Genomic DNA, 27,936 nt, shown 5'->3' with positions numbered 1-27,936 from the left:
TGTGATTCATTCTCGTGAAACCAGATGAAGAGTTCGCCCCACTTTCATCATCAACATTCAGCAGGTGCCTTTATCACATATTTGGTCTCACAGCACTTTGTAAAAGTTTTATTCAACAGTTTTATTCAATTTTATTTATTTTAGTACTTGAAGTTGGCCACAAATATAATACTTTTTTTTATTTCTTCCTATAGGAATATTTTTCTACTCAATAAGAAGATAGTAAGTGGGATCCAAACCCTGTGTAAACAGTAATATTTCCTTGATCCTCATGCAGATCTGGTTACTCTTCCTTAATGTTATGTTATGCAACATAAGAAATGGTTGGTTGCAGAAGGATGCATAATAGCTGAGGACCTAGAAAGAACGGGAGAGTGCACTGAGTCCAGCTTACATTTGGAAGTGTGACTTCTTCAAGTAGGCCCACCCAAAATTCAGGAGTCCTTGGGGCCGGCCCCGTGGCTGAGTGGGTAAATTCCTGTGCTCTGCTTCGGTGGCCCAGGGTTTCCCCAGTTCAAATCTTGGGTGTGGACATGGCACCGCTCATCAAGCCATGCTGAGGTGGCGTCCCACATGCCACAACTAGAACAACCCACAACTAAAAAAAAAATACACAACTATGTACTGGGGGGCTTTTGGGAGAAAAAGGAAAAATAAAATCTTTAAAAAAAAAAAATTCAGAAGTCCAGAGACTCAAAGGGTTCGCAGCTGGTTTTCCGAGCTGATAATTCATTAGCTGAGTGTAGCTCATTAGCACAGCCTTCTCTTAATTTTTAGTTTCTTATTACCTTCAGTTTACTCTGATTTGATACCAGGTATTCATTTTGCCTTTTCTTAGTTCTCCTTACTCACTACCCTCCCTTCTCTGTCAGCCAGCACTTCTTTTTACCTACTCTAGTAATAACAGAATATATATGAACAATCAGTTCTCTATAAAATAGAGGACAGATGATCGTCACTCGTGTTTTTCTTTTCAAGCAAACTGGAGAGGGGACACCCCAGAGTGGTGGGGAATATGGCAGTGATTGGATTACTCAGAATTTGGTTATTAGCCTTATTTTACTTCGTGATTGTTAATGCTGAATGCAAGGAAATGTATAGAAATTGTATAGGAAAATATATGATTCCTATAACAGAAAAATGTTGCAAATTATGCAATTCCTAAAGAAAGTAAAATAGAAAGACATTAAGGTTGCAGGCTGTTTAATGCAAGATTTCTTATTTGGCTTTTAAAAATGATTTTTAAAGCTGAAAGATACTTTATCTATAAGATGGAGTTTTAAAAATCACATTCTGCGAAGGCGTTATGTTAACTTTCTCCTTGGGCTCCAGATATTTAGCTTTCAAGATCCTAGAGTTTCATTGCAGTCCAACATTATGCACTATCTTGATCTGGGGTGAATGTCAGAGAATTGGTTTGCAAAGTGATTTTCAAAATGAAAGCAAACCATTTCATTCTCATTTACTCCTCCGTTTAAAAACCTCATTCTGCGTTTCTGTCTGATGACTTCCATACTGCACTGGTCCTTCTCAAGCCAGCCCAGCTCCATGCGGAACATTCTGTTGCTCTTTCAGCATAAGCAGGTCTATTGTGATATTTATCTGAATTCAAACAAGGCTAATTAAAAGAGCTGCTGACAGTTGTTGTGATCTGACTTTGACTGCAGCTTGATGGTCATTATGGGTAAATAATGAACCAGGTCTGCAAATGTAGCAGCTGCCAACTTGGGATAGAAGAACAGCTATTGCTTCCAATTTAAGGATCTATCGACCGCTTCCCTTCTCCCTGCAGATCTTCTGCAGAAAACTAATGTTTTCTGCTGCTGTGTATTGTGGTTTCAGCTGTTTCAGATATAGCCTATAATTTCCTTCTTTAATATTTAACTTAGGACATTATTAGCTTTCAGAGTTAACAACTTTTCTATTTTGAAGAAGTTCAGCTTTGTCCCGTTGTATGCTATAACTAGCTAACCAGCTGTAGTGTATTTATTATTGTGTTTAATTTGTATTATGCAGGGAAAAGCTAGTCTAGAAGAGCAAGGGATAGCTTTATGAAGATGTTTCAAAATCCTATGTAGATAGGTTGTTGTTGTGGTGGTTTTTAAGAGATAGATGCATGTCCCTTGCTTTTGTTTTCTTAAAGATAGACACCTCCTGCCAAACCTGAGTTTTGGGTGTTGTTCACCTCCTCAATGACTTATGAAATACTTTGATGCAAAGCTCTGTCAATTCAGAGGAACTGCAGTGACTTTCATTAAAATGCAATACTGAATATATTGTCACTCCATCATGAGCTTTTCCTTGTCCTATTAGCACGTAGGAACATGTGCATTAAAGGTAACAGAAAAGGCACCCAGCATCCAAAAGTTAATATACTTCCCTGCAGATTTCTCACACTTATAAAATACAGATTCTGGATTTAAAAGCCACATTCTAGAATTTAATGCCAGCCAGTACTTAACACATCCCTAGCATTTGTTCACCTGCCACGGAAAAGGGTATCTGCATTATGTAAAGTCTGAGGATACAGTGGAGCTTGGTATGTAATGCAGCAGAGCTTCGAGATCTTGCTGGGAGGAAATGATCCCAAACATGCCCCTGAAAGACAAGTCTTACTTTGAAAAATAATTATGAAAAATTGCTTATTTCTGCATGTATTTGTGTCTTTGTTTATTTCAGGAAAAGCCAACTAAACTTTGTTTATCTGACTCCAGAATAGTGCTGTGAGTGTTTTTGCTTTTCCGTTTCCAGCTTGGATAATGCCAGAAATAGTGTTAACAAGGGGTTATGTTATGCTGGCTTATGTTAAACCAGATCACCCCCTAACATGTGCAGAGCCATTCATCTGTGTCACCAAAACCCAAGAGAACATCTGACATGGACTCTGAAACAGAAACAGTGATCACTTACAAATCAAACATGGCACGCTCTAAACTGATTGTGCACGGCAATCTTTTCTAGAAAGGACAACTAATTGAACATGATAAAGTGTAAAGTTAATTAACACTCTTAAATTTGTTGATTACTTTCACGGGATTATATTGTTCGTTGAGTAGCAGCTTTCTGTCCCAGCTGTCGCCTTTTTCAGCGAATGTCGCTGGTAAACAATAGAGACACCATAACAAGTCGTAAATGGTCCCTGTGACAGCAGCCCCTTGTGAGGCTGCATCTGTAGAAAATGATTAGAACAATTGCATTTTAAAGACGGCTCACACTGCAGCCCAAGTCCCATTGGTCCTCTTCTTGATCTCTTTTGATGGCAGACTGGTTAAAACATTTAAGTTCTTTTGAGTAAATTAAGTGATTTACTGCATTTTGCTATATATCAATGAAAGTGCTTTGGTGGCAAGATTTTTACAGTATTAAAGATAAAAATAATTTGATTGTACTTTTTAGATTTCCATCTCTTCCCTCTCTGGATTTGAAGGCCTCTTTCCAGAAGTCATAGAATTGAAAATGATCTCCTTATTTGTGACTCATAAATGGTTATTCTAAGTTATCAGCACTTGGAAAATGGTTTTTCTATCATAGCTCTCATTTTGGCTTCTCAGTAAAGCTAAATTCCAAATTTCAGTTCTTTGCTACTTTTAGGCCAAAGACTTTGACATGTTCAAGCTGAGTAGATTTATGTGTTATATTTAAATTTTTTATAACATTTGTATAATAGCTGTGTAAAATACCTTTCAAATGTATTCTTTCATTTGAGCTTCAAATTAAGAATGGCAAGTGTTTTTATCATCCTTTTCAGTGGAAGAATGAAGATTGAGTGGTGTTATAACTTGTCCAAGTGGTGTGACCTTGAATTCTGACTTCACTCCAGGTCTCTTAACTCTGATTACATGTTCTTCATTTTTTAAGTCTTCATAATAATGTCTCCACACATTTGCACTTATGCTCGTGCGTGTGTATGCAGCCATAAGTGAAAATGCCATTACCACATGTGGGGGAATCATGCTACTCCAAAGTTGAGCTTTTTTGATAAGCTAAAAAGTATTGTCTTACTTAGTCTTAATTAGTATTCTTGGTTATTTTGTTAACCATTAATTTCTTCTCTGCCTACCTCCTGAAAAGACAATGAACATTTATCAGACACGTGCTACATGCTGGGTGCTAAGATTCAAACAGCTCATGCTCATGAGGATCTTAACATGACACAGTAGAAAAATCGTTGATTAGAGTGCTGTAAGCGCTTTATTAGAGGTATCACTGGGAATGTTATAAGAATAGGAAAAGGAGCTCATGGTCATGAACTGCTTCTTAGAATTGACGTAAGTTGAGTCTTGAAAGATAAGCAGGACTTAGCCAGGCAAAAAAGGAAGGGAAGGGAATTTCGTACAGTGGAACAGCCCAAGAAAGACGTGCATGCATGAAAAATCGTCGTACATTCCAGCCACTGTAAATAGTTCAGTATGCATAGCATGATGGTTTTTGTTGCAGGGAGTAGATGAGGAAACCAGAGAAGTGGTTAGAAAGTAACCACATAACATTGACAAGAAAAGTAAAACTTAAAAAAATCAGAAACCATTTAAGGAGAAAAAAGAGAAAGTTCATTGCTTCCTACAACACAAGACAAAAGGGAAGATACAGTGAGTTATGTAGTTCTCCTTTTTGCTGAACATAAACATACAAGTACTTCAGAAAGAATAACTTTTTTTTAATTGAAGTCAATAGTTTATAACATTGTGAAATTTCAGTTGTACATTATTTGTCAGTCACCATATATATGTGCCCCTTCTACCCTGTATGCCCAGCCCCCAACCCCCTTCCTCTCTAGTAACCACTAATCTGTTCCTCATCCATGTATTTGTTTATCATCCTTCCACATATGAGTGAAATACTGTGGTGTTTGTCTTTTCTGTCAGCTTATTTTGCTTAACATAATACTCTCAAGGTCCATCCATATTGTTGTGAATGGGACGATTTTGTCTTTTTTATGGTTGAGTAGTATTCCATTGTATATATATATACCACATCTTCTTTATCCATTCATCAGTCGATGGGCTCTTGGATTGCCTCCATGTCTTGGCTATTGTGAATAATGCTGCAGTGAACATAGGGGTGCATAAGTCTCTTTGAATTGTTGATTTCAAGTCCTTTGGATAAATACCCAGTAGTGGGATAGCTGGATCACATGTTATTTCTATTTTTAATTTTTTGAGAAATCTCCATACTGTTTTCCATGGTGGCTGCACCAGTTTGCATTCCCACCAGCAGTGTTTGAGGGTTCCCTTTTCTCCACATCCTCTCCAACATTTGTTGTTTTTTGTCTTGATAATATAGCCATTCTAACAGGTGTAAGGTGATATCTCATTGTAGTTTTGATTTGCATTTCCCTAATGATTAGTGATGTTTAACATCTTTTCATGTGCCTGTTGGCTATCTTCTTTGGAAAAATGTCTGCTCGTATCTTCTGCCCATTTTTTGATTGGGTTGTTCGTTTTCTTGTTGTTATATAAGTTCTTAGAAAGAATAACTTTTACTTAATAGAAAAAAATAGGAGGAACTGTGAGACTACAGAAATGCTGAGTAATAGTGAATAATGTCTTCAGCTGCTGGTTATGTCCATGTTTATGCATAATTTGAGACTTAAGCCTGTTTTGGTTCTTATATCAAATAAAACTGCCAAAGATTGGGAGACAGATAAGCATAAATATTAGACTGAGGTGATTAATGTTAATATTGACCTTTATTACAGGTAGAGGGCTAAGATTAGAAAAGAATATAAAGCAAGAGCTTGAGTTACCTTGAAAAAATTATCACTGCTTTTGGTGTAAAAAATATAATGAACATTACCGTCATTTACTATCTCCTACATAAAGCTCCAAATGAGGATTTTTAAAACATGTAACTCGGTTCAAGGAAGAGTTATGTTTTCCTTGAGGCTGCTTTATTCCTCTCCCCAAGTAGTGTTCGCCAAAACCTCTAAGTTACTGAGATTCATATTTGAAATCCAATGTGAAATCTTAGGGTTTTATTTTTGTCTTTGTTCTTAATTCTGATTTTCAGTTTTCTAATTGTTTTGTTCTAATAAACAAACTCAAATCTGTTGTAAACAGAGGTAGGTTATCATGTGCAGTTGGATACCAGGCAGAACTCAGTGTCCATATTGTAAAACATACAAAATTATATGCTCAGTTCATGTTATTTTAAACTGCTCTGAACATGATTTGCAAATAGATTCAGAATACCTAAATTCTTATCAAAGTTTTTACAAACCTGCCCACAGCTGACAGCAAGACCATTACTCTCTGAGAATTTTTTTTTTTGATTGGCACCTGAGCTAACAACTGTTGCTAATCCTTTTTTTTTCCTTTTCTTTTTCTTCTTCTCCCCAAAGCCCCCCAGTACATAGTTTGTATTCTAGTTGTGAGTGCCTCTGACTGTGCCATGTGAGATGCCACCTCAGCATGGCCTGATGAGCGGTGCCATGTCTGTGCCTGGGATCCAAACCAGCAAAACCCTGGGCCACTGAAGTGGAGCATGCGAACCTAACCACTTGGCCACGGGGCCGGCCCCTGACAACAATTTCTTGTTTCCTTCTTCACCCTTTCTCTTTCTGAGAATTCATTATTCTTTCAGTGACAGAGGTTGAAACATGGAAGGAAATTGGGAATTAGGATTTGCTGGTGATTGTCCTCATCCATCTGACACTTGGTATATAATGCTACCTTTTGGTATTCACTTCTGAGTATATATCTATTTTCCCTAATAGTGTTTTAGACCTTTTGAGAGCAAAGACTGTAGTTTATACCTACCATGACCTTAAAATTTGGACTTTCTGGAATAGTTGTATTTCATATATTCTCCTAATATCAGAAAACAGGTCCTGATTTTTTGAGTCAGAAAATATGTTTACTCCTTCAATCTTTGCACAAAGATCTAACAAGTGGTTAATGGCACTGAACAGATACTTGCTGATCACATTTTTCTTCCTTGAATTTCCACGTGACTGTATTTATACATCTCCTGTAGTGTGCATCTGTCTTTTATTATTTATAATTGTGTATTTGTCTTATCTTGTCTCTCATCTACACACACACACACCCCCTCACCCTCCACCACCACAAACACTGGATTTCAAATTCCTTGAGGGCAAGGATGACTTCTTTCTCATTCCCTGGGTTGAGAACCACTGAAAAATGGATCTCCAGTGGTAATTTTTTTATGTCAATATTAGGTAGGAGTGAAAGGAAAGAAAGAAGGAAGATAGTTTAGATAATGGAGGCTTCTTAGGGCACCTTTTTTTAAAAGAGAGAGAGAGAAACAGAAGCTGACTTAGAGATTCTGATTAAATTTAAAGTGCTTCTGTACTATAAGGTTGATTGAAATTGAAGCAGACTACCAAGAGAAGAAGGGATAGATGTCTGTTCCTTTGAAAGCAGGGTAGTCAGCCACCTGTTTTGAATGGTTTGGGTATTTGCCTTTTTGTTTGTTTGTACAAATGAGTTCAGTTTTCCTGATCCTAGGGTAATGGGAGAGAAACAGTAGAGACGTCATCACAGGAAAGTGTTAAAGTGTTAAAGACAGCCACAAGTATTTAGACTTGTTAGATTTAATTAATGTAGTTACATAAGAAAATTCATTTTCTAACTCTTTTCTGTAGTTTGGAACTATTTGTATAAAATGAAACATGGCTTGGCTTTGTGTATTAATATAATAAATGTGGAAAAATGGATATATGTGAACTTGAAAATCTCAAATTATAGAATTTCAAAAGCTTAAAAGTAATTCAGTGATAATCTTTTCTAATATCTCACTTTATAAATAGAAAGATATAGGCAAGGGAGTGTTTAATGACTTGCTAGAATGACAGATGCTTTGTCTGTAGACCTTGGCACCTTGTGCCTATCTCTAAGAGCAGTTATCGCATGGCCATGCAGTCGTCCATTTCCTTGCTCCTCCGTGCGTCATTGCCTCTTTCTCTCTCTTTCTTTGAACAAATACTGTATTTACTAAGCATCTCTTATGTACCAGACACTGTGCATATGGGACGAATGAGCCAACGGAGTCGCTGCCCTCATGGAACCAACATTCACAGGGGGAATACACACCAGAAACAAATAAACAGAGACATTAAAATAAACTGGTGGTAATAAATGCTGTGAAGAAAATGAAAGCAGGAAAAGGGGATAGAGGGTGGTGGGATGCCATTTTAGATTGTTAGACTCAGTGGTCAGAAAACACCTCTCTGGAGAGGTGAATTTTGAGAAGAAACCTGAATGAAGTGAAAGAAACAAATCGTGAATATCTAGGGGAAGAACATTGCAGGCAAAAGGAACAGCAAGTGGAAGGCTTTGAGATGGAAATATACTTGACCTGTTTCAGGAACAGCAAGGAGGCTAGGCTGGCTGGAAAGCAATGAACAATGAAGAGACGGTATGAAATGAGATAGGAGAGGTAGTCAGGGCCACATCTTACAGGGCTTTGTACGACTTTGGATTTTGTACTGAGAGTGATGGGAAGCTTTTGGAGGCTTGAGAGTAGGGAAGAAACATGAACTAGATTTATGTTTTAAAAGGATCCCTCTGGCTGCTGCATCGAGAATAGACTATGGAGGCAAGGGCTGAAGGGAGATCAAGTGGGAGGCTGTTGCAGTAATCCAGGTGAGAGATGATGATGGCTCAGTCCGGGGTGGTGGTGATGGATGAGAGAAGTGGCTGGACCACAAGTGTGTAACTTCTTAGGGGCAGAGACATATGTTATTCATCCATATCCTCAGAGCTTACCACAGGGTCTGATTCTTAACAGGTTCCCAGTTAATTTTGTTAAATGAATAAAACAAACGCAGCATTCTTGTCACCTTTTCATACACTTTGCTGCTATTGAAAGCTTTTACCAGAGCTCTTCACTGTTATTTTAACAGCACTGGCCATGGACCACTTTAGTTCTTCTTAACCTGGGCCATCCTACTTCCATTGTTTGTAGGTTCAGCCCCAAGGAGCTAATACTTCGTTGGAGAGGCTAAAATTATTCTAAAGGAGACAACAGCTTAGATAACCAAAAAGGAAAGGACTCGAGTATAGTAGAGGTAAAGGTAAAACTCCCACTTCACAAACTCAAGTTATAAAGTAGTAAGACTTTAATTTAAATAGCATTTTATATTTCATAGCATATATACATTCGTATATTCACAGTCGCTCTATAAGGAAGTTATTAATGCTTTTTGTATTTTATGCACTTAGGCTCAGAAGTTAAGTAATTTGTTTATAATCACACAGCCAGCAAGTGGCACATGCCCCAAACCAGATATTCTGTCTCCATATCCTTTACTCTTTCTACCATCTTCATAAATTTATTTACCAAACAACCATCTATTGAATGTATCATGCACTGTGATAGATAATGGAAATGCTGACATAAACAAGACCCCAGTGCTGACCCTGTAGGAGCTTATAGTATAATGGAGGAATTGGGTAAGAAAATCAAAGATTTTAATAAGGTTTGTAAATGCAATTATAGAATTAAGCACCTTCTAAAATAGAAGGTAAAATAAATATTTCTCCCAGTGTTCTAGCAGCTGCCTAGTGTATATTCCATGTTTTCTTATTTTGGGAAGTGGACTTGAATTAAAATGGCATGGCAATGTGATAAATTTATTGTTTATTATTGATAGACATCAAAATCTATACTATATTTTCTGAAGTCTGTAAGATAAGTCTTGCACAGCTTTAGAGTTCTAGCTTTCTAGATGTTATTTCCTAAGCTGAAAATGGTATATTTATTTTAGGATTATTAAGGTCTTAATTTTGCCTTTGCAGTGGGACTAGGCTTGATAGTGTCATATGGTTAGAGGAATATGTATAGAACGATAAGATTTGGTCTTAGAATTACCCAGTTTGGTCAGACCCTTACGTTGGAATGTATGTTATGAGAAAGTTGGAATAATGATAGCACCACATTGAGGGGAGGAGAGTGGAAATACCACAGACTTCTGAATTAAAAGCTTGAATTATTCTTTTCTTTGTGACCTTCTCTTGCTTAAATAACTTATTTCTTCTTTTTGAAATATGTGTTTGAACAAGTGAGAAAGTACACCTGTCAAAAGATTAACCAGCTGAGAACCATTGTCAGTGTTAATTTTCCTTTAATAAATGACTCTCTGAAGCTATTTAGCAGTCTGTAATCTAGATACAAAGCTATTGACCTATGATGGATAGTGCTGGATTTGTTTGTAAGCTTTGACTTAAATCGTCTAGTTAATTTCTCTAGGTCAGATCAACAGGATTAGGAGTAAGGGTGGTTATGTGGTTTGAATAAATATGGCTACAGAAATTGAGCAAAATAATTGTAAAACATTAATGATCCACCATCTTGGTAAAGTAAGTTAGAAACTAACAAAGTGACAGTCACTTAAACTTCAACATTATCAGAAATGTTCAAATGACACAGGTTGGTTAATTAAAACCATTTGTTAGAATTGGGTTTTTGTACATAATGAATTCCAACATGTGTCTGAAAATATTGTGAAATAATGTAATTTAACCATATGTGTGAGCATCTCAGGCTTTCATAATATGTGGACACGCTCTCTTCCAAGATTGTTTGGCTAACATCCTGCTGACTTCTTTTGCTTTTAATAATTAGATAAAAATAGCATGAACTGTAAAATAGAAAGGCTCCTTGATTTGGCAATAGCAGAATACTCACAATTTGAATGAAATAGGAGTCTCCTCACATGGGCTTTTTGTGTATAAAAACTGTGTATTTCATTGAATAAATTAAATTCAAAAGTAGATCATTACTTGCAGCTGTCTATTTTAATGGCTGGGTTTGATACATAGCACAGACAATTACAGTTTCTTTATTCCTGGCTGTACTATAAAATAAGGTGTAGAGGCAAAAATTGTACTTAATATAACTCTTCCACATACTTTCCTGTTTTTAATCAACAGAACTAACTTGAAAATTATGAATTAAGATTTCTCTAATACTAAAAACAGTAATAGTACTCTGGGTTTTATTTTATAGTTAATAAAAATTTAAATGAAGCTTCCCCCCTTTTTAGGACAAGTCTAGGCCATGTTTTCTGGACTAAAGTAGAAGTTGTGTCCGCAGTCATTTCAGTGACTGAACATGCATCAGACCTTTGTTAAACGCTACTAAGGAGTAGTAAAACCAAAGTTTATTTCTTCTTCCTGCTCATATCACTTGGAATGAATTGCCCAAAAGGTGTATGGCAGAAGGAAAAAGAAAAATCAAATAATATTGGAAGGTATACATTGGAATAATTAGTCTAAATAAGCAACCCTTTTCTTTACCTTAAGAAAGAATCCTACCACCTGAAATGCCTGCTTGTTCCTGGGAGAAAGGGCCCGGTCTCTCTCTGTAGATTTCATCTGTAGATAGTATGTGGAGAGTAAGTGAGTGAGCCAGAGACCTCGAATTCAGATTGGCTGCAGACCCCTCTGGCTGCTCCAGTGCTGGTCAAGGCACAAGTAGCCTTTTTCATACTTCCTCTTACTAAATAGATTTCTTAGGAGAATAATAGATGCATGAGAATAGTAAAATTCACATTTCAAATTCCTGTATCTGTCGTACCACAATTGTGCCAAATATTTGAGATGAATTGAGAATGAGAGTTTGACTGAATCTGTATGATTCTCTCGGTTTATGATTAACCTGCATAATACTTGATTATTAAAATATTCCAGGAGAGATTTAGAGTATCTCTTACACATACCTGACATAAATACAATTAGGAGGCAGGATATTTTCATTTGGTTTGGGGATTTTCTCTAGGTTTACTGTCTACTTAAACATGTGAAAAATGTATCCTTCTGCTTCTACCCTTTACCCCCAAACCATTCAGGTGTGGGAGCTGCTCGGTCTGGGAACCTCACGTTCATGGTGGGAGGAGTTGAAGACGAATTTGCTGCTGCCCAAGAGTTGCTGGGGTGCATGGGCTCCAATGTGGTGTATTGTGGAGCTGTTGGGACCGGGCAGGTAACATTTTACATGAATGACCATGACTTGACGATAAAAAATTGGCTAATGTTCATTTCTCCTTTTTGACCACATTCTTACTCCTCCTTACTGTGTTCAATCTATTGAGTCTTTGTTTGCTCAGATTTTCTTAAATTAATTTGGAATAAATTAGTTTTCCATCATTCCTGGTAGAATAAAGTAGACATCAGCCAATTAACTTATTTTAAAAAGATATCTAAAGTTCCATCGTTCAGATTTTCACATGTCATCCCAGTAACCACTGAAATCGTCCTTAAGATTGCTTCTATATGAAGTGCTTATGGTGCCTGAGTTGCTATTATCCTCCATCTAATGTTGTAATTACTTGTTACGGCTCTATTTGTAGTACAGTCACATAGAAGTAACCTGTGCACTTTAATCTTTTCTTGAAAACCAAATAATTTTTATTTAGAAATATGTTATATCAATTCTCTAATCAGATAGAGGTGAATGACAACACTGAACTCTAAAATCAAACTATTTGTCCCCCTCCCACCCAACACACACTCTCACTCAGTCACTGCTCCTCTTAATGCTTTGTCATGGTCACTGGCACCCTCTTGATCTTTTTCAAGACTTTGGTATTATCTTAGATATTTCTATTGTCTCCATTCCCTTGTTCAGTCAGTATCCAAGTTCTGTTGATTTTTGCTTCAGTGGCTCTCCTTGTTGACTGTTTTGTCCATTCCATACCTTATGGTCCAATCTTTCTCTCATTATTTCACACCTTATTTACTGCTCAGAGGGCCTAATGGGTCTCTGGATGCCAGGTTTACCACTCTGCCCAAACTGTAACCAAAACAAACTCCATCAAGATGTGTGGGTCATCATAGACTTGCCTATTCGGAAACTTTGAGTAGTTCCCTATTTCCTAGCATGTCAAATTTTAACTAACCACCCCCCGCCCCCAGCTTTCATAGCTCTTGCGCCAGTCTTAGCTATCAAATTTCTCACCATTCCTTAAAACATAAGCACGAGTCCATTTTCTTACTATTCTCAGGAACATCCCATGCTCTTACATATTTAATCCCTCTTATATATTTCGCTTTTTCTCTGCTCTTCTCTTTTCTCTCTCTTGCCTATTTAAATCCTGAGTGGCCTTCTGAGAGATGGTTTCAGGTTCTACTTCCTCTCTACTCCTGCCCTCAGTGATTTTATTTTCTCTGAGCTCCTGCTGTCTCTATCTTATGGCCATACAATTTTCCACTTAATTGTTTTTGTATGTTTGTTTATTGCCTTTGTATTCAGTGTGTTACTCCTATTTCCCCAATTAAAATGTAAGCCCCCTTCCTTAAAGAGCAGTCGTACTATGGATGTAATGTACAACATGATGACTGTAGTTAACTTTTGCTGTATAATATATTGTTGTTCAGAGAGTAAATCTTAAGAGTTCTTATCACAAGGGAAAAAATGTATATACACATATATTTTTTCTATCTGTATAAGATAATGTGTGTTTACTAAACTTATTGTGGTAATCATTGTATGATATATGTAAGTGAGATCATTATGCTGTACAACCTAAAGTTATATAATGTTGCATGTCAGCTATATCTCAGTAAAACTGGGAAAAAAAGAGCAATCATGCCACATAGATTAGTATTCCCTCTAGGACTGAGCCTGCAGGAGGAGCTTGGTTACCAGTTCAGGGTTCTTTCCTAGTGGAATAGGCTCCCCCGTCTGCTTTGGGGTAGCATGTTAGGCTAGGAGGGAGGCGTGCAGTACCACATTCCTTTCCTCGTTTGAGAAAATCAAGAGTTGAATGCTCGCTCTTTTAGAAAGAAGCCTGTAGAATTGGGTAAACAACAACTTCTTGTGAGTTATAATTGGAAAATAAAGATATTTAATATGTACTCACTTATTTTCAGGCTGCAAAGATCTGCAACAACATGCTGTTGGCCATTAGTATGATTGGAACGGCTGAAACTATGAATCTTGGAATCAGGTTTGTTGAATAGTACATTTTCATATACTAACAATTTTTATGAGCTTTCCTATTTGATTTTCTGATGTTGAAAAGAAATATTCATGAGAAATAAATGAGTTGATCCAGGAACATTTTGAAAGTACTTCATTATTGAACTTTAATAGACTTTGCTTATTTGACGACCAATAGGACCCTGGAGAGCATGAATACTCTTTGCCATAGCCGTAAAATGTATTGCACTGTATGTTAGTAGTTACATTATCCTTTTTATATGAGCACTCCATTTCTTCTGTTATGTTGAAATGCAAGAAACACTTTTACTATGAAATTTAAACACACTTTGGCAGTGTAGGACAAATTTGTATAAAACACATTTTTGATGTATAGTGAATTTAAGTAATACGCTACCACGTGACTGGTTTTATGTATCTATTTTAAATATAGTCCTCAAAGTCTACACTAAAAGGGCTCTTGGTTGTTTATTCTCAGGATAAACTGGATGGCATTCATAAAGCTGCAACTTATGTGCATAATTCATTTTAACTTGCCTGTGGTTTTGTTTCTTTACGTTAAGGATATATCTTTCCATTAAAATAAAATAGCATTTATACTTTGCTTAAAGGAATCCTGTTTTTCCTATGATGATGATCATCCTCTCAATGCTTAAGGTTAATGTCTTGATTTTAACCTTTAATCTTTTGAGTTAGGAATGCTACATATGATTAATTACCTAATTAATTTTTTGAATGTTTTGTGTTTCATGAATATGATAAATGTACATTTCTTACTTTAGAAAATGTTTAATGAGCAAGGTGCTTTATTCAGGTGTTTTCTTCATACTTCCCAAAACTGCTTACCAAACATATCACAAATCAGAGTAGTGTTTCATATCTCATCTTTGGATAAAAGCAATAAGAAGAGTCAAAGTGCTTGAGATATTTTTAAAAACACAGTAATGGATTCACATTTCCTCTTAATTACCATATCAAGATGCTGTTGTTTTATTGAATTGCCCTTGTCTCAGATGTTAAACTATCTTGACCTATTAAGTTGTCATATTGTAATTGAGATAAAAGAGGAATTTGCTTTGCATCAGTGCTAATTGGTTTATCAATATCCTGTACCATTTACATTTTAAAATTGAATGTCTGGAAGATGGTAAGGCATATCTGTACAAAGCCTTAATAAAACTAGTTGTATATAGGAAGCTGTTCAAAGTGTTATGTCTGTGTTGTAGCCAGTTTTAGGCTATGGCTCACTTATCATAAATGAAAAACTGGTTACTAGTAACTTGTTTTCATGTTCTTCCTCTAGACTAATTTCCTGGAGGAGGAAAATGTAAATTTCTGGAACCAAAATTGCATACAAAATTAATTGGTGTTGATAGTAGGATTAGAGCATTTGTATGCATATGCATCTTTAGAATTTTACCTTCATTTTTCTGGATATAAATGAATATATAATAAAAAAGTAAAAGCCTGGATGAACTTAGGTTATACTATACTGAGATTTCCCTCTTTATCTTTTCCAGTTTATTTTATATTCTGCTTCTTACTTTGAGCATCACTGGATCAGGATGTTCCTTAGGCATAGTGATGCATCCTCTGGCATTCCTCAAATAATTTTCCTAGCAAAACTCTTATTAGATGATCATTTGCCATTCTAAAATGAAGTTTTTGTATGGTAAGTGCTTGTGGAAGTCTTAACTCCAAACACCAGCTAATAAGGAATAGTATGAAAATCAGTTGAGTCAAATGAATAAAATATATACAATGAAATGTATACATTGGCTACTAGAGTGGGTTTGTTATCACAGAGAAAATGAACAATGATAAAATTCCAAATAGAAATGTTAAGAACAGAAACAATACATTTTCCTGTATTATTGTCCTTTCCAATATGATAAAAACAATATTTAGAAATATAAAACTTTTAAATGTTTAATACAAAACTCTACATACATTACTGTTACTGATATATATATATTTATATATGTATAATATTTACATATATATAAAAAGTGTTTGAACACAAAGCAGGAACTCACTAGTTTTACTTAACTGTTAAAATAATTTATAAATTTCTGGTGCTTCAGATTGTACTAATGAATTGCTATTTTCATAACATTAGGGTTTTATCAGTTTATCTTACAAAGATTCTCACTGGTTTGAAAGTCCTGAAAATGATTGCTTCTGCTATTGTCTTTTCTCCATGGTTTACAGACATGGTTTAAAATGACAGGATTGTTCTCTAATAGAGTATAGAGAGTGGCCACGATTTATTGAGCTTTGCAAGGTGAAAGAGAAAATTGGCATCAGCAAGCATAAATTCCCAAGTAGTAAATTCCCACAAAGTAGTACAGCATCAAAGTGGTTCAGCCACATTTATATTCTATTCACTCTGAAGTAAAATTTTTTTTAGAGCATTAATGTCAACATTTACAAATTGAGTCACCCGTTCCTATGAAGTGATCATTTCTGATTAATTTCATTCTCATAAGTCAGTGTTTTTTCTGGGACACTGATGTTTCCCTTTTTTTTTTTTTTAAACAGAAGAAGAAAATCTTACAGTTTAAAACTCTTATTGACCCTGTGATCTTTCACAGTGAATCTTTATGGATGTTAGTGCAATTTTAGAATGTTGTAAAAAAAGTAAAGCATAAAAAATATTGGTATACAACATATTCTGAGATTCTTTTCTATTAGACCTTTCTGCCTTCTAATTGGGTTCTAGTTAGGACTCAGAACATAATTTTATGGCAGTGAGAGTGCCCTCCTTGCATTGGAGAGATTTGTATCTGTGCGTCACTTAGGCACAATGTTGATAATGTGAGTTTTGTTGTTTTGTTTTTACTTTTGCTCCACTGGGGATTGTTTTTTGTTTTTCTTTTTTTACTATTAGCGGTATAGCAAGTTATTTGCGTTACCAGTCAGGGCTCAGGCCCCTCCAGCAACAACTGTAATGTCTTCTTCCACCATAAGAAGCTTAAAACAGTTGAACTTCTGGAAGACTGTTCAAGATGAGAACTATCCTACAAGCATAGTTTTAGTTTCTCGGCTACTGCCCTTAGAAGATGTTGCCTTTCCCTTTAGGAGCTGACTGAAGCCTCTTATTTATATACCCTAATAGATATAACAAATGGAAAAAGGTTTATAATACAATTTTGACTAGATTTCTTAATAGACTGATGAAATGCCATCGTATTGGCTGATTGTTGAGTTCACTATCCACATGACCCAGTGAGACTCAGGATGGTGAGAGTTTGGGTATCTGTCAATGCTTGCATCCCAGCTTTGCCACAGACTTCAGCTTTTCTCATCTATGAAATGACAGAAATAATAGTATCTATCCCCTGGGTTGTTGTGAAGATTAAATGAGTTAATCCATGTAGATCTTTTAAAACAGTTCCTGGCACACAGTACGTGTTCAATATGTGGTAGTTATTGATGTACAAAACTTTATACCCAGCAATTTACTGGTTTCTTTCATACAAAGAGCCATTATAAAACAATTGTCATAAAAGCCTTCTGCTTTTTCTTATAACCAATCTCTTTCAAAATAAAAAAAGATTGAAAAGAGACTCATACAAATGTTAAACAAGTGGTGCATTATGGCATGCTTAAGTTCTTGTTTGCTTTGTGTGTTCGAAATATACGTCTGTTTATTTCCAAATCTGAATATCATGATTAGGAAAACTAGCTGGCATTATATGTTTATTTGTTTGTTTGTTGCCTGTCTCCCCAACTAGAATGAGAGATCCAGGAAGGGGATCGGGTTTGTCTGCTCATTTCTGTATCTTAAAAACATACTCGCACATAGCAGACACTCAGGGAAGATTTGTCAAATGGATAAGGAGAGGAGAGAGGGAGGGAGAGAGGCACTTCTCCTGCCTCAGGTGACAGTTACCTGGGTGAGTGTCTTAACTGGCCCATTCCTGGAGGGCAGGCACAACCTCTTCTTTGCTTCTTTCCTGTGGTCTCCTTGGCTCCAAGCGCAGCACCTGCACAGGGCAGATCTGTGTAAACATTGGTGAATAAGCAAGTGATCGATTAAAACTGACATGGTCTTAGATGTGTCATTTTCAGATCTGTTCTTGTGATACAGACATCTCAGTTTAGTGACATAATTTGCTTTGTTCTTACATAAAACCAGGCAGTATAGATACTTATAGAGAATATAAAGTGAACAAATTTTTTTGGTCCTTAAAAGCCTTGGTTATAGTGAAGGCAAATGTTTGGATTCTCTTCAATTTTTTTATAGTTTATGCATCATTTTTACTTCTCCCAAAAGTTCATTTAAAATTCTTGTGTTTTAAAGGTGAGTAGATTTGACACAGTGACGTTTATTTGAGTTGCATTATATATGCGGTCAGAGTGATGAATTTATTCTCTGTATCAGAGAACATTCCAGCAATTGTAAAGCCACATGCATGCACACGCACACTCTCGAACCACATCCAGTGGCAAGTTATTATGGGGACTGACAGACTGTCATCCTTTTGATGGCTTGAGCTGTATATCTCCTGAGCAGCAATGGGGCTCTTATGCAGAAAGTATCATATGTTCCCAGCCAATTTACAGGGAAACAGCAATAACATTTTATCATGGTTGAGAGCCCAGTAGCTGCTTCCTATTAAACTTGCCCTTTCAGATACCTGTCTTGGATTAATTTGTTGATTTCAAATGGAAACTCAGTCTTCTCCAGTGAAGCATGACGTTCTAGGATAGACTCTCTGAATGACAATTACTGTGTATTCTAGCTGGTTTCAGACCATTACAAGCCTTGGGCACAGTGGAAGACAGAGGACTTCAGTAGCTGATTTTAATATCATGTCTAATTTTAACTGTCAGTTATGTATGTGCCAGTGAAAGAATCCTCAGAAAGATGAAATGCAAAGCACTTCTAACTTGCTCTTTTTAATGATACACTTTGCTGTAGGGTGGGGAGTAGGGGGAGGAGAAGTGGAGAGGGAGTAACCATCTCCTGAAGGGAATCAGCTCGGTGGGGAAGCAGCAGACTTGAAAAGAGAGCGCGTAACAACTGCCACCTCGTTTTTGTGTGTGCCCTTCAGGATGCTTCTAAATAGTAATATGTTCACCAAAAAGGGTTCCATGAATCAGTGCTGGTACTTTTCCTCGAACATTCAAGAAAAATGTGATGTAGGGTTTTACAAAGGGTAATAAGCTTTGCTCACCATTTTGGTGAGTATTACAGACAGAGCATGAATTTTTTTTAGCAATAAAAACTGTTGTGAGGTACTGCTGAGTATAACCCAGTAGATTATATCCAATGTCACTGTGTCAGATACGTACATACAGGGGAGTAACTCTGCTGCTTTAAATGTGATGCACCATTTTAAAAGAAAATCTAGGGGCTGGCCCTGTGGCCGAGTGGTTAAGTTCATGCGAAACTCCGCTTCGGCAGCCCGTGGTTCGCCAGTTCAGATCCTGGGTGCAGACCTACACACCACTCATCAGGCCATGCTATGGCAGCATCCCACATAGAAGAACAAGAATGACCTACAACTATGATATATAACTATGTACTGGGGCTTTGGGGAGAAAAAAAACAAAAGGAAAAGAGGAAGATTGGCAACAGATGTTAGCTCAGGGCCAATCTTCCTTGCCGAAAAGCATACTTAAAAAAAAAAGAAAAGAAAAGAAAATCTAAATTAGAAAGCCCCTGAATTATATTTCAAGTGGAAGGAAGAATTGATATTTGGGGTCTTTAAAAATATTCCCTGCTCATGGAATATATTAGACATATACATTCTTGAATATTTCTGCTTAGAGAATGTATTTGCAATTACAGCTAATTAACTAATTGCTAATTTGTGATTTTACTTTTCACAATTATTACCTGAGCACATTGGCTTTATCTTTTCTTGAGTCATCTGCTGCAACAGCATACTGATAGCCTAATTTTATTTAAAAGAGGAAAGAAAGCATCAGTAGCAAACTACACATGTAATAAATTTGGATCTTTATAAAAGATGGAAACTGTTGAGTTTCTTTGGGCAGTCTACAGTTGAACTGAATGTATGCTAGTTAATTTAGATTGAATCTTTTACATCTATTATAATCTTCAGTAAAAACCCCTCCTTATATCGTGGCCCACCATATGACTTCATATATGTGGCATGCCATGTAGTATTCCTTGAACCACAGCTACTCCTGGAAAGCCTGATTACGTAACAGTTGTATTACATAAGCAGTCCATACATGCCCTAGCCCCCTACTCTAGCTTTGGAAAAATGTTTTCCTAGTCACAATATTCAGATTTGGAAATAAACAGACGTATATTTCAAACACAGAAAGCAAACAAGAACTTAAGCATGCCAAAATGCACCATTTGTTTAACATTTGTATGAGTCTCTTTTCAATCTTTTTTTATTTTGAAAGAGAGTGGTTATAAGAAAAGCAGAAAGTTTTTATGACAATTGTTTTATAATGGCTCTTTGTATGAAAGAAACCAATAAATTGCTGGGTATAAAGTTTTATTTGAAACTTGCTTCAGTGATCCTTAGCAAAACTGTGCTTCCCAAACAGCGTTAAAATAGTTAGAATCAAAGTGATACAGCACTTTGATTCCACTTTTCTCTGGGTCCACATTGAACACCCGTTTATGCCATCAGCTCAGTGATAGCACAAATGATGTTTCCGCTTGGGCAAGCTTTGTTTTATCAGGATCAGTAACCTTATCAGCAGTTGACCCAGAACTATAATGCATGTCTCTGAATAGATAGCATATGTCACAACTCTGTGCACACTTGCTTCATAAGCAAGATTGTCTAATGAAGATTTAATAAATAAGCAAGAGTTTGCAGCAAGAAATGTCTTCTTTTATAATGATAACTTCTCTTAAGCTCGTTTCACTGCTCATGGTTCATCTCTTGCATTTATTCTCATAAAAGCTAATAGAATAAATATACATATAAATGCATCCTCACAGACTCCCATGATGCATAGTTTAACTGTCAGTATTTCTTTCTGAAATATATCAGTTGTGAGTAAAGAATGGAGAATTTAGATTATCGTATGGGTTTAAGGTTCTTATGTGACACATAAGTGCAGTAATGTCCAAAAGACTAGAAGACCCATGTATGGGATAAACCAACAGCACTTTTATGCAATTATGTATTATTTCTTAAAAGTAGTGTAGTGCAGAGGGTTTTCTGTCAGTGCAGAATGTCCTGGCTTAGAAATGTTTAATCACTAGCTTTTAATATCCTATAATTTAAGATTGGATTCCTCACCCTCATCAATCTGCTTTGATATTTGAAGACATGCAATAAATGGAGAGAGAAGATGGAGCATCCTCAAACATAAATAAGTCACGCATGACTTGTACATTTTGACATTTAACACTTCTTTTCTTTGACCTTTGACAGGTTAGGGCTTGACCCAAAACTCTTGGCTAAAATTCTAAATATGAGCTCAGGACGGTGTTGGTCAAGTGACAGTTACAATCCTGTACCTGGGGTGATGGATGGAGTTCCCTCGGCTAATAACTATCAGGGTGGATTTGGAACAACACTCATGGCTAAGGTATGGTAAGTGCAGAGTCTACAGAGAGAGGGAAAGACTGTTTGCTAGTCTAATTCTCCTCCCTCCCTCCCCCTCTCTCTCTCCCCCCACCCCTTTCCCTTTTAACAAAGCATATGTCTGTCCTAAAAGGCAAGATTACTAAAATAGTTATTCACTCACTCACTGGAAATGAGTTAAAACTTAGCTTAGATAAAAATCCTTACCTTGTTTGTTTTTATTCCTGGCCTTTCGCATGAGAAGAATGGGCTGGGATTTTTCTTTTGTGCTTGGGTTTGTGTGTAATTTGAGCTGGTAAAATTTTGTTCTTCATCATTAATTTACATTAATTTACCAAGTCCTTAGAATGGAAGCAGTAAGACTTTTCTGATGGTTAATAATACACTGACATTGGATATACCCATCACAAAAGAAGAGATCTTTCTCATGATACTGGATATCTAAATACATCTTCCTGCTTTAAGAATATTAATGTATTTATGTGTAAAGTAATTCAAAAGTAAATTGTTGGCCTCCTCTTGTTTATGATCTCAACTTTAGGAAATATGTTTTGATGAACAGACTTCCAGATTTCTGCATAGAGCTTATTCCCTGTCTGTCCGTCTGTTCGCCCCCACCACCTCAGTGACTTTTTTTCCCTTGATTACAAAAGTAGTAATAGATATACCTGGATACCATATTCAGCTTACTGTCCTTCCTTCCCCTTGACATTCTGTCGGTTCTACTTCTTGAATATGACTTGAATTCATCCAGTTCATCCTTCTGCCACTACCAGTATCTTGGCTGAGCCTCATTTAGATTAAACCACATCAGCCCTCAACTGGTCTCCTTACCTTTCATCCTCATCTTCTCTAGTTCATTTTCCACACCATGGTAAAGAGTGGGCTTCCTAAAATGTGAAAACCTGATCACGTCATTTCTCCAGAGCCTTTTTCATGGTTCCCAATTATTTGTAGGTTAAAGCCCATCTCTGCCAGTTGCCTTACAATGCCCTATTTGGCCTTGGCTTGCCTCACCCGCTCATTTTTGCCTTCCCACCCCCATCTCCTTGCTTTAGCCCTACTGAACTCATTTTTGCCTCTCGTTCTTTTTCACTTGCAAACCTGCACGCTTGCTGTTCCCCCTGCCTGGATTGTTCTTCCTTGTCCCCCCACCCCAGCCTTTGGCACAGTACCTGGAACATTGTCAGCACACTTTAAATATTTATTAGGTGAAGCAATAGTTGAAACTATGTTTCTTATTTTGCAGTTTTATTTCTCTTCATGTTTCATTTAAGAAAATAGTTTTATGTCGATCTGTACCTTGTATCTAGGTTTGCATATCATCCACACAGGCTTTTATAATTGTGCTTTGTGGCTGTTGTTGGAAACAGAAAGTAGATCCTTAAGTGTATTGTTTTCATTAAAGCTGCAGGGTGATTTATTAGGGCACGTGGAAGAAGGGGAGAATCACATTTATGCCCGGTTTCCATTACGTATCTATACGAAGTGGGTTGAGACCTGTTAGCTTATTTCGTTCCTAAAATGCTGCTAATGGCTCGAACAGAGGAGACAGCTGACAAGTCAAGTGTAGGAAGCAGTAGAGGCTTCTAATAACAAGGGGATGGATTTTCCAGCTCCTGCCCTTCAGCAGGGCTGGCTTTGCTTTGGTATGCTTCACCATAGCTGTCCCTTCCTGCCACTGTGAATGTGTCCTTCCTTTAAAATTATTTTCTTGATAATAAAATACAGCTTTTTCAACTAATAGCATAAGACAGTACAATAGTAAAACATATGGATATTACCGTTCTCTTTTACTCTTGTTTTCTCTATGAAATGCAGTTGTCATTTCCCTTAGAAAGAGGAAGACTTCTTAATTTTGTTAAGAATAAGAGTACTTAGAAAGGAACTTTTAAAAATCTTTCGGGGCCAACCTGGTGGCACAGCGGTTAAGTTCGCACGTTCCGCTTTGACGGCCTGGGGTTCGCTGGTTCAGATCCCAGGTGCGGACCTATGCACCACTTGTCAAGCCATGCTGTGGCAGGCGTCCTACATATAAAGTAGAGGAAGATGGGCACAGATGTTAGCTCAGGGCCAGTCTTCCTCAGTAAAAAGAGGAGGATTGGCAGCAGATGTTAGCTCAGGGCTAATCTTGCTCAAAAAAAAAAAGAAAGAAAAAGGAAAAAAGATCTTTCATGACCTCAGATAGCTGTTAGCAAAGACATACCATAGCTACTTAGATTAGTATAGAGAAATTAATAGAGATTTTTTAAAATCTCCTGTCATTGTTATGGTGATTAAAGCAGTTGTAGTGCTGGGGCAGATCAAGGCTTTACTTACTAAGAGATGTTTTGTTCAATTGCCATTAAATCTCATTGTGCTGGGGGATATGATGTTAGCATGTCCTTGAGGAAGAAGCTTATACATTTATTTCTAGGTCTTAACATCATAAAATTCTAACATATTGTCTGTGTATAATCAGACCATAATTAATACAAAAATTAGATCATTCTTCTGAACTTTCTAACCTAGAAATCTGTTTCTGATGGGCACTAAGGAATGACTTATGGAAAATCATGATGACTCTTGGTACTCCCCCAATATACTGTTTGCTTGTAAAACATGACAAATTGGTCCTCCATTAATTTGTGAAACCTTTTTGCAATTGTTTTATATTTTTTCCTGAACCACCCAATGAGCTCATAAATATTTTGATTAGTGAAGTGAAATATTTGTTTGTTTTAAATTATATACTATAAGCTTCAAAGGATGCTTTCTTTTTCCAACATTTCAGGATCGACAAGCCACAGGCTTTTATAGACTAATCACCTTTCTCTTTTTAGAATGTCTATTCTTTAAGGTAGCAACCACCAAAGCTATTTTAGTTTCCCTTTTTTGGTTTTATTAGCTCTTATGTGGTATATTTACTTGCCCCTTTAAAAAACTCTAGTAGACTTTTCTTCTCAATAGTGTTATCTTCTCAGTATGTTATGCTTACTCTGAGTTCTTATTTTCTAGTTATAGAACTAGGTTAAAAATTAAATGCAGTCTTTCTGTGTAGTTTTCCCTGTCATTTTAAAATAAATGCATCTTGCAGATGTGCTGCAAAATGATGTCAACAAAAGAGGCTTATTTGCTTGTATGGGTAAAAGCAATAATGTAGTTGTCCACATTTGTTAGGTGTGTGGGTATTAATTAAACTTGCTTTTCAGTGTAACCTATAGAAGAATTTAAGGTTAAATAGATTTTCCAAATCTATCTGTTTAAAGGTGAAAATTATATAAGCACAAAATAATGTTCACACCTGTAGCATCATACATATCCAAGAGGCTAGAGATTTAATTCATTCTTTAAATTTTGCTTGTTTTTTCTTTGAATCATTTTCTCCTTTGAGTGGATGGTATCGGTAACTGCTCAGTTATTAAGGATGTTCCTCAAAGAGTAGAAATATTTCTCATGTTGCTTCTTATCTTCCCCTTTCATTGCTTGTTGACTTTTCCATTGGTGGGGAAATGAGGACGATAATGGAAAGAAGGAAATCTAGTTGGTTTTGCCACTTGTTTACAGCTCTTATAAAATCACAAATAAAATGAAATGTAGGAATATTGTTTCAATTATCCATGTCTTCATTGTTTTCCATCTACCCCAGATATTTCAAATTTGGACACATTTCTATTTTTATGGTAGTGGATATACATTAGCTATAGCTTAACTATAGAAGATTTATAGTGTTAACTTTTGTCCGTTTTTAAACAGCTGTAGGTTTTCTGAAACTCTCAGAATGAAGCATTAGCTCTCTGAGATGTCAAAAGGTTGTTGCCAAGATGATTGTCCCATTGCACTTAAAATAAAATCTGAACTCCTTACCAAACATATTAAAGCTTCCGTGTTCCCCCTCTGCCCATCCCCAAGCTCTTGGCCCTCCTCAGCCCCTTTGCTCACTCTAATTCAGCCTCATTGGCCTTCTTACTATTTCTTGAATATCCAAGCCATGTCCCACCACAAAGCCCTTACCTTGCGGTTCCATCTGCCTGAAGCTCTCTTCCCCCAGCTCTCCAAAGACCTCAGTACTGTCTGACATTCAGATCTTAGGTCCAATGTCTTCACCTCGGGGGGGGTCTTCCCTAAACATTTCATCTAACAAAACTGTCTTCCTTCCACCCCAACCCTTGCCATCCATCACTTTCTAACCCCTTACTCTGCTTTATTTTTCTTCACAGCACTTGTCATTGTCTGGAATTTTAGTATTTATCATCTCTCTTCTCCTGGTCAGTAAAGCTTCGTGAGAACCATGACTTAGTTTTGTCATGACTGTATCACCAGCACTTAGAATAGTGCCCAGCACTCAGCAGTTGTTAAATATTTGTTGAATAAGAGATATTCAGTAATTCCCTAATGGGGTTTGTCTTAGGCTTACAGGTTTCTGTAGATTTGGAAAAGCTTTTCCCTGTGTGATCTCACCTGTATAGTAACCCCTGTGCAAGGTCAAAACAGAACAAAAAGGTCTGGTGGAACGTGGAGGAGTGGAGAGGATACTTGGACATCAAGGTTTCTGTGTGGAGCAGTTTTGCAGCCCTATGAAAGCACTGTAAAAATATGCATAATTTGCCATAGTGCTTCTAGGTACCTTATTTTTTCAGGCTTCAGTTTTCTTCTTTTGAAACCAAAGCATTAGGAGCCACAGTTCCAAAGTGACCCCTAACTACCAGTCTCCATGTGTTTCCTCCTCTTCTTGTTTGATTTAGGATCTGGGATTAGCACAAGACTCTGCTACCAGCACAAAGAGCCCGATCCTTCTGGGCAGTCAGGCCCACCAGATCTACAGGATGATGTGTGCAAAGGGCTACTCAAAGAAAGACTTCTCGTCCGTGTTCCAGTTTCTACGGGAGGAGGAGACCTTCTGAGTCTGCACTTTGGCCGTGGACACTGTTGGAAACCAAACTCTATCTTGGAGCCCCCTTATAGCTGCCTCCACAAGTAAATGGGTTTAATCAAAGATCACCCATCTGCTTTTGATTGTCTAGGTCACAGTAAACCCCAGGATTTTCACCCATTTTTAACTGCTTATTCTTTTTATCTGTTTAGCAAACATAGATTATCTGTAATTTTTTTTTCTGCAAGCCACTGATGGTCTCTGCTAACTAGCTGACTGACCTTTTTCAAAAGTTTGATCCCTGAGCATCTTCAACTAAATCATTGCTTACTTCAATTAGATATTATTTACTCCACTTTACAAATAAAACCATATAATTTTTCAACAGGATGAGACCTATCTTAAAGGAAAGAAAAGAAACGGTGTGAAGAAAGGAGTTAGAGAAAGGAGAAGTCTAGTGAGTTACTACCTGTGTCCCTCAGGAAATTTGTCCTGTTAATCAAGTGGGGGTATTCTAGCATTACTGAGGTTACTGATTTGCTTTCCAGGGAGTTGACAAAGCAAGTGAACTCCTGGCTGCATGTCTTCTAATTTGGATTCTGTTACAGTATCCTAGTGTGTTCCTCTTCTAACAACTCCCAATACTTAGCAAACTTGTTTTTTATATTTTGCTTCCTTGTACATTCTTACTACATGTTTTTTGGCTTCAAAAGAATGACATCTTTAGACCTGTTTCAGAGCCAAGCAGATGATATTTGCTTAGATAATTACTACATTATTCTAAATATAACCATATTATTTTGAATTCAAATAAATTTTTATGCTGATAATACTTTCTTAGAGTTTTTGCGTCTTCTCAACCATTTGGTGAACAATCAAATGATCTGACAAACTGGGGTTACAGACTAGTGGGGAAAGGATGGGAAGAGCGGGGTGGTCAAAAGGAACCAAGCTCTGAATTGGCCAGTGGCAAGCCAGCATCCTGCTGCTCTACCTGAATCCTAATGGACATTCATTTGAATGTCTCTAGGTTATGGGCGCTATAGGAATTCAGCCTGCGCTCAGTGTAGTATGTCCCAATATGGAGCACAGTTGCCACTTTCTCCACCTCGGCCCCTAGAAATATTCCAGATGATAGACCTAGACACCAAATTTGGTGGAAAGTACTACCACCTCCATTATTTTCCTGGTGATAAAAAATTCCAGGCACTATTATAAGTGCCGGGGCTACAGTGATGAACAAAACAGACAAAAATCCTGCCTTTGTAGATCATAAATTCTGCTGTCTCGTATGCATATCTGTGAGGAGGTGTGACAAACAAGAAATAAATGTTTAATGCTTACGTCTGGTGATGATAAGGACTAGAAGGAAAAATAAAGCAGGATAAGGGGGATGAATGGGGAGTGCCAGGGGTATTTTGTTAGGGTGATAAGGAGAGTTCTCTTTGACAAGGTGGCATTTGAGCAGAGATGAGGAGGAGGTGAGGGAACAAGCCATGCAGATATCTGAGGCAAGAACATTCTAGGCCCAGGGAACAGAAAGTACAAAGGTCCTGATGTAGGATAACACTAGATATGAGGAATAACAAGGAGGCTGTAAGTAAAGTGTCATGAGATGAGGGGGCCAGATCATGTAGGGGCTTGGAGGCT

General features: G+C 37.0%; 1 protein-coding gene across 3 annotated transcripts in view; it reads left to right on the top strand.

Annotated features, from left to right (window-relative positions):
* HIBADH (3-hydroxyisobutyrate dehydrogenase) overlaps window positions 1-27,118 on the top strand; it is a 111,452-nt gene extending 84,334 nt beyond the window's left edge. For all 3 annotated transcript variants that reach the window (XM_014841030.3, XM_070511135.1, XM_070511131.1), the window contains exons 5-8: window positions 11,810-11,943; window positions 13,833-13,909; window positions 21,282-21,438; window positions 26,159-27,118. In XM_014841030.3, the coding sequence (XP_014696516.1) occupies window positions 11,810-11,943; window positions 13,833-13,909; window positions 21,282-21,438; window positions 26,159-26,317 (527 nt within the window). In that variant the 3' untranslated portion in view covers window positions 26,318-27,118. The remainder of the gene's footprint in view (window positions 1-11,809; window positions 11,944-13,832; window positions 13,910-21,281; window positions 21,439-26,158) is intronic.
* The last annotated feature ends 818 nt before the right edge of the window (window positions 27,119-27,936 follow it).

Source organism: Equus asinus, chromosome 1 (genome assembly GCF_041296235.1).
Source record: "Equus asinus isolate D_3611 breed Donkey chromosome 1, EquAss-T2T_v2, whole genome shotgun sequence".
NCBI lineage: Eukaryota > Metazoa > Chordata > Mammalia > Perissodactyla > Equidae > Equus > Equus asinus.
This window is presented reverse-complemented; position numbering and strand designations above follow the sequence as displayed.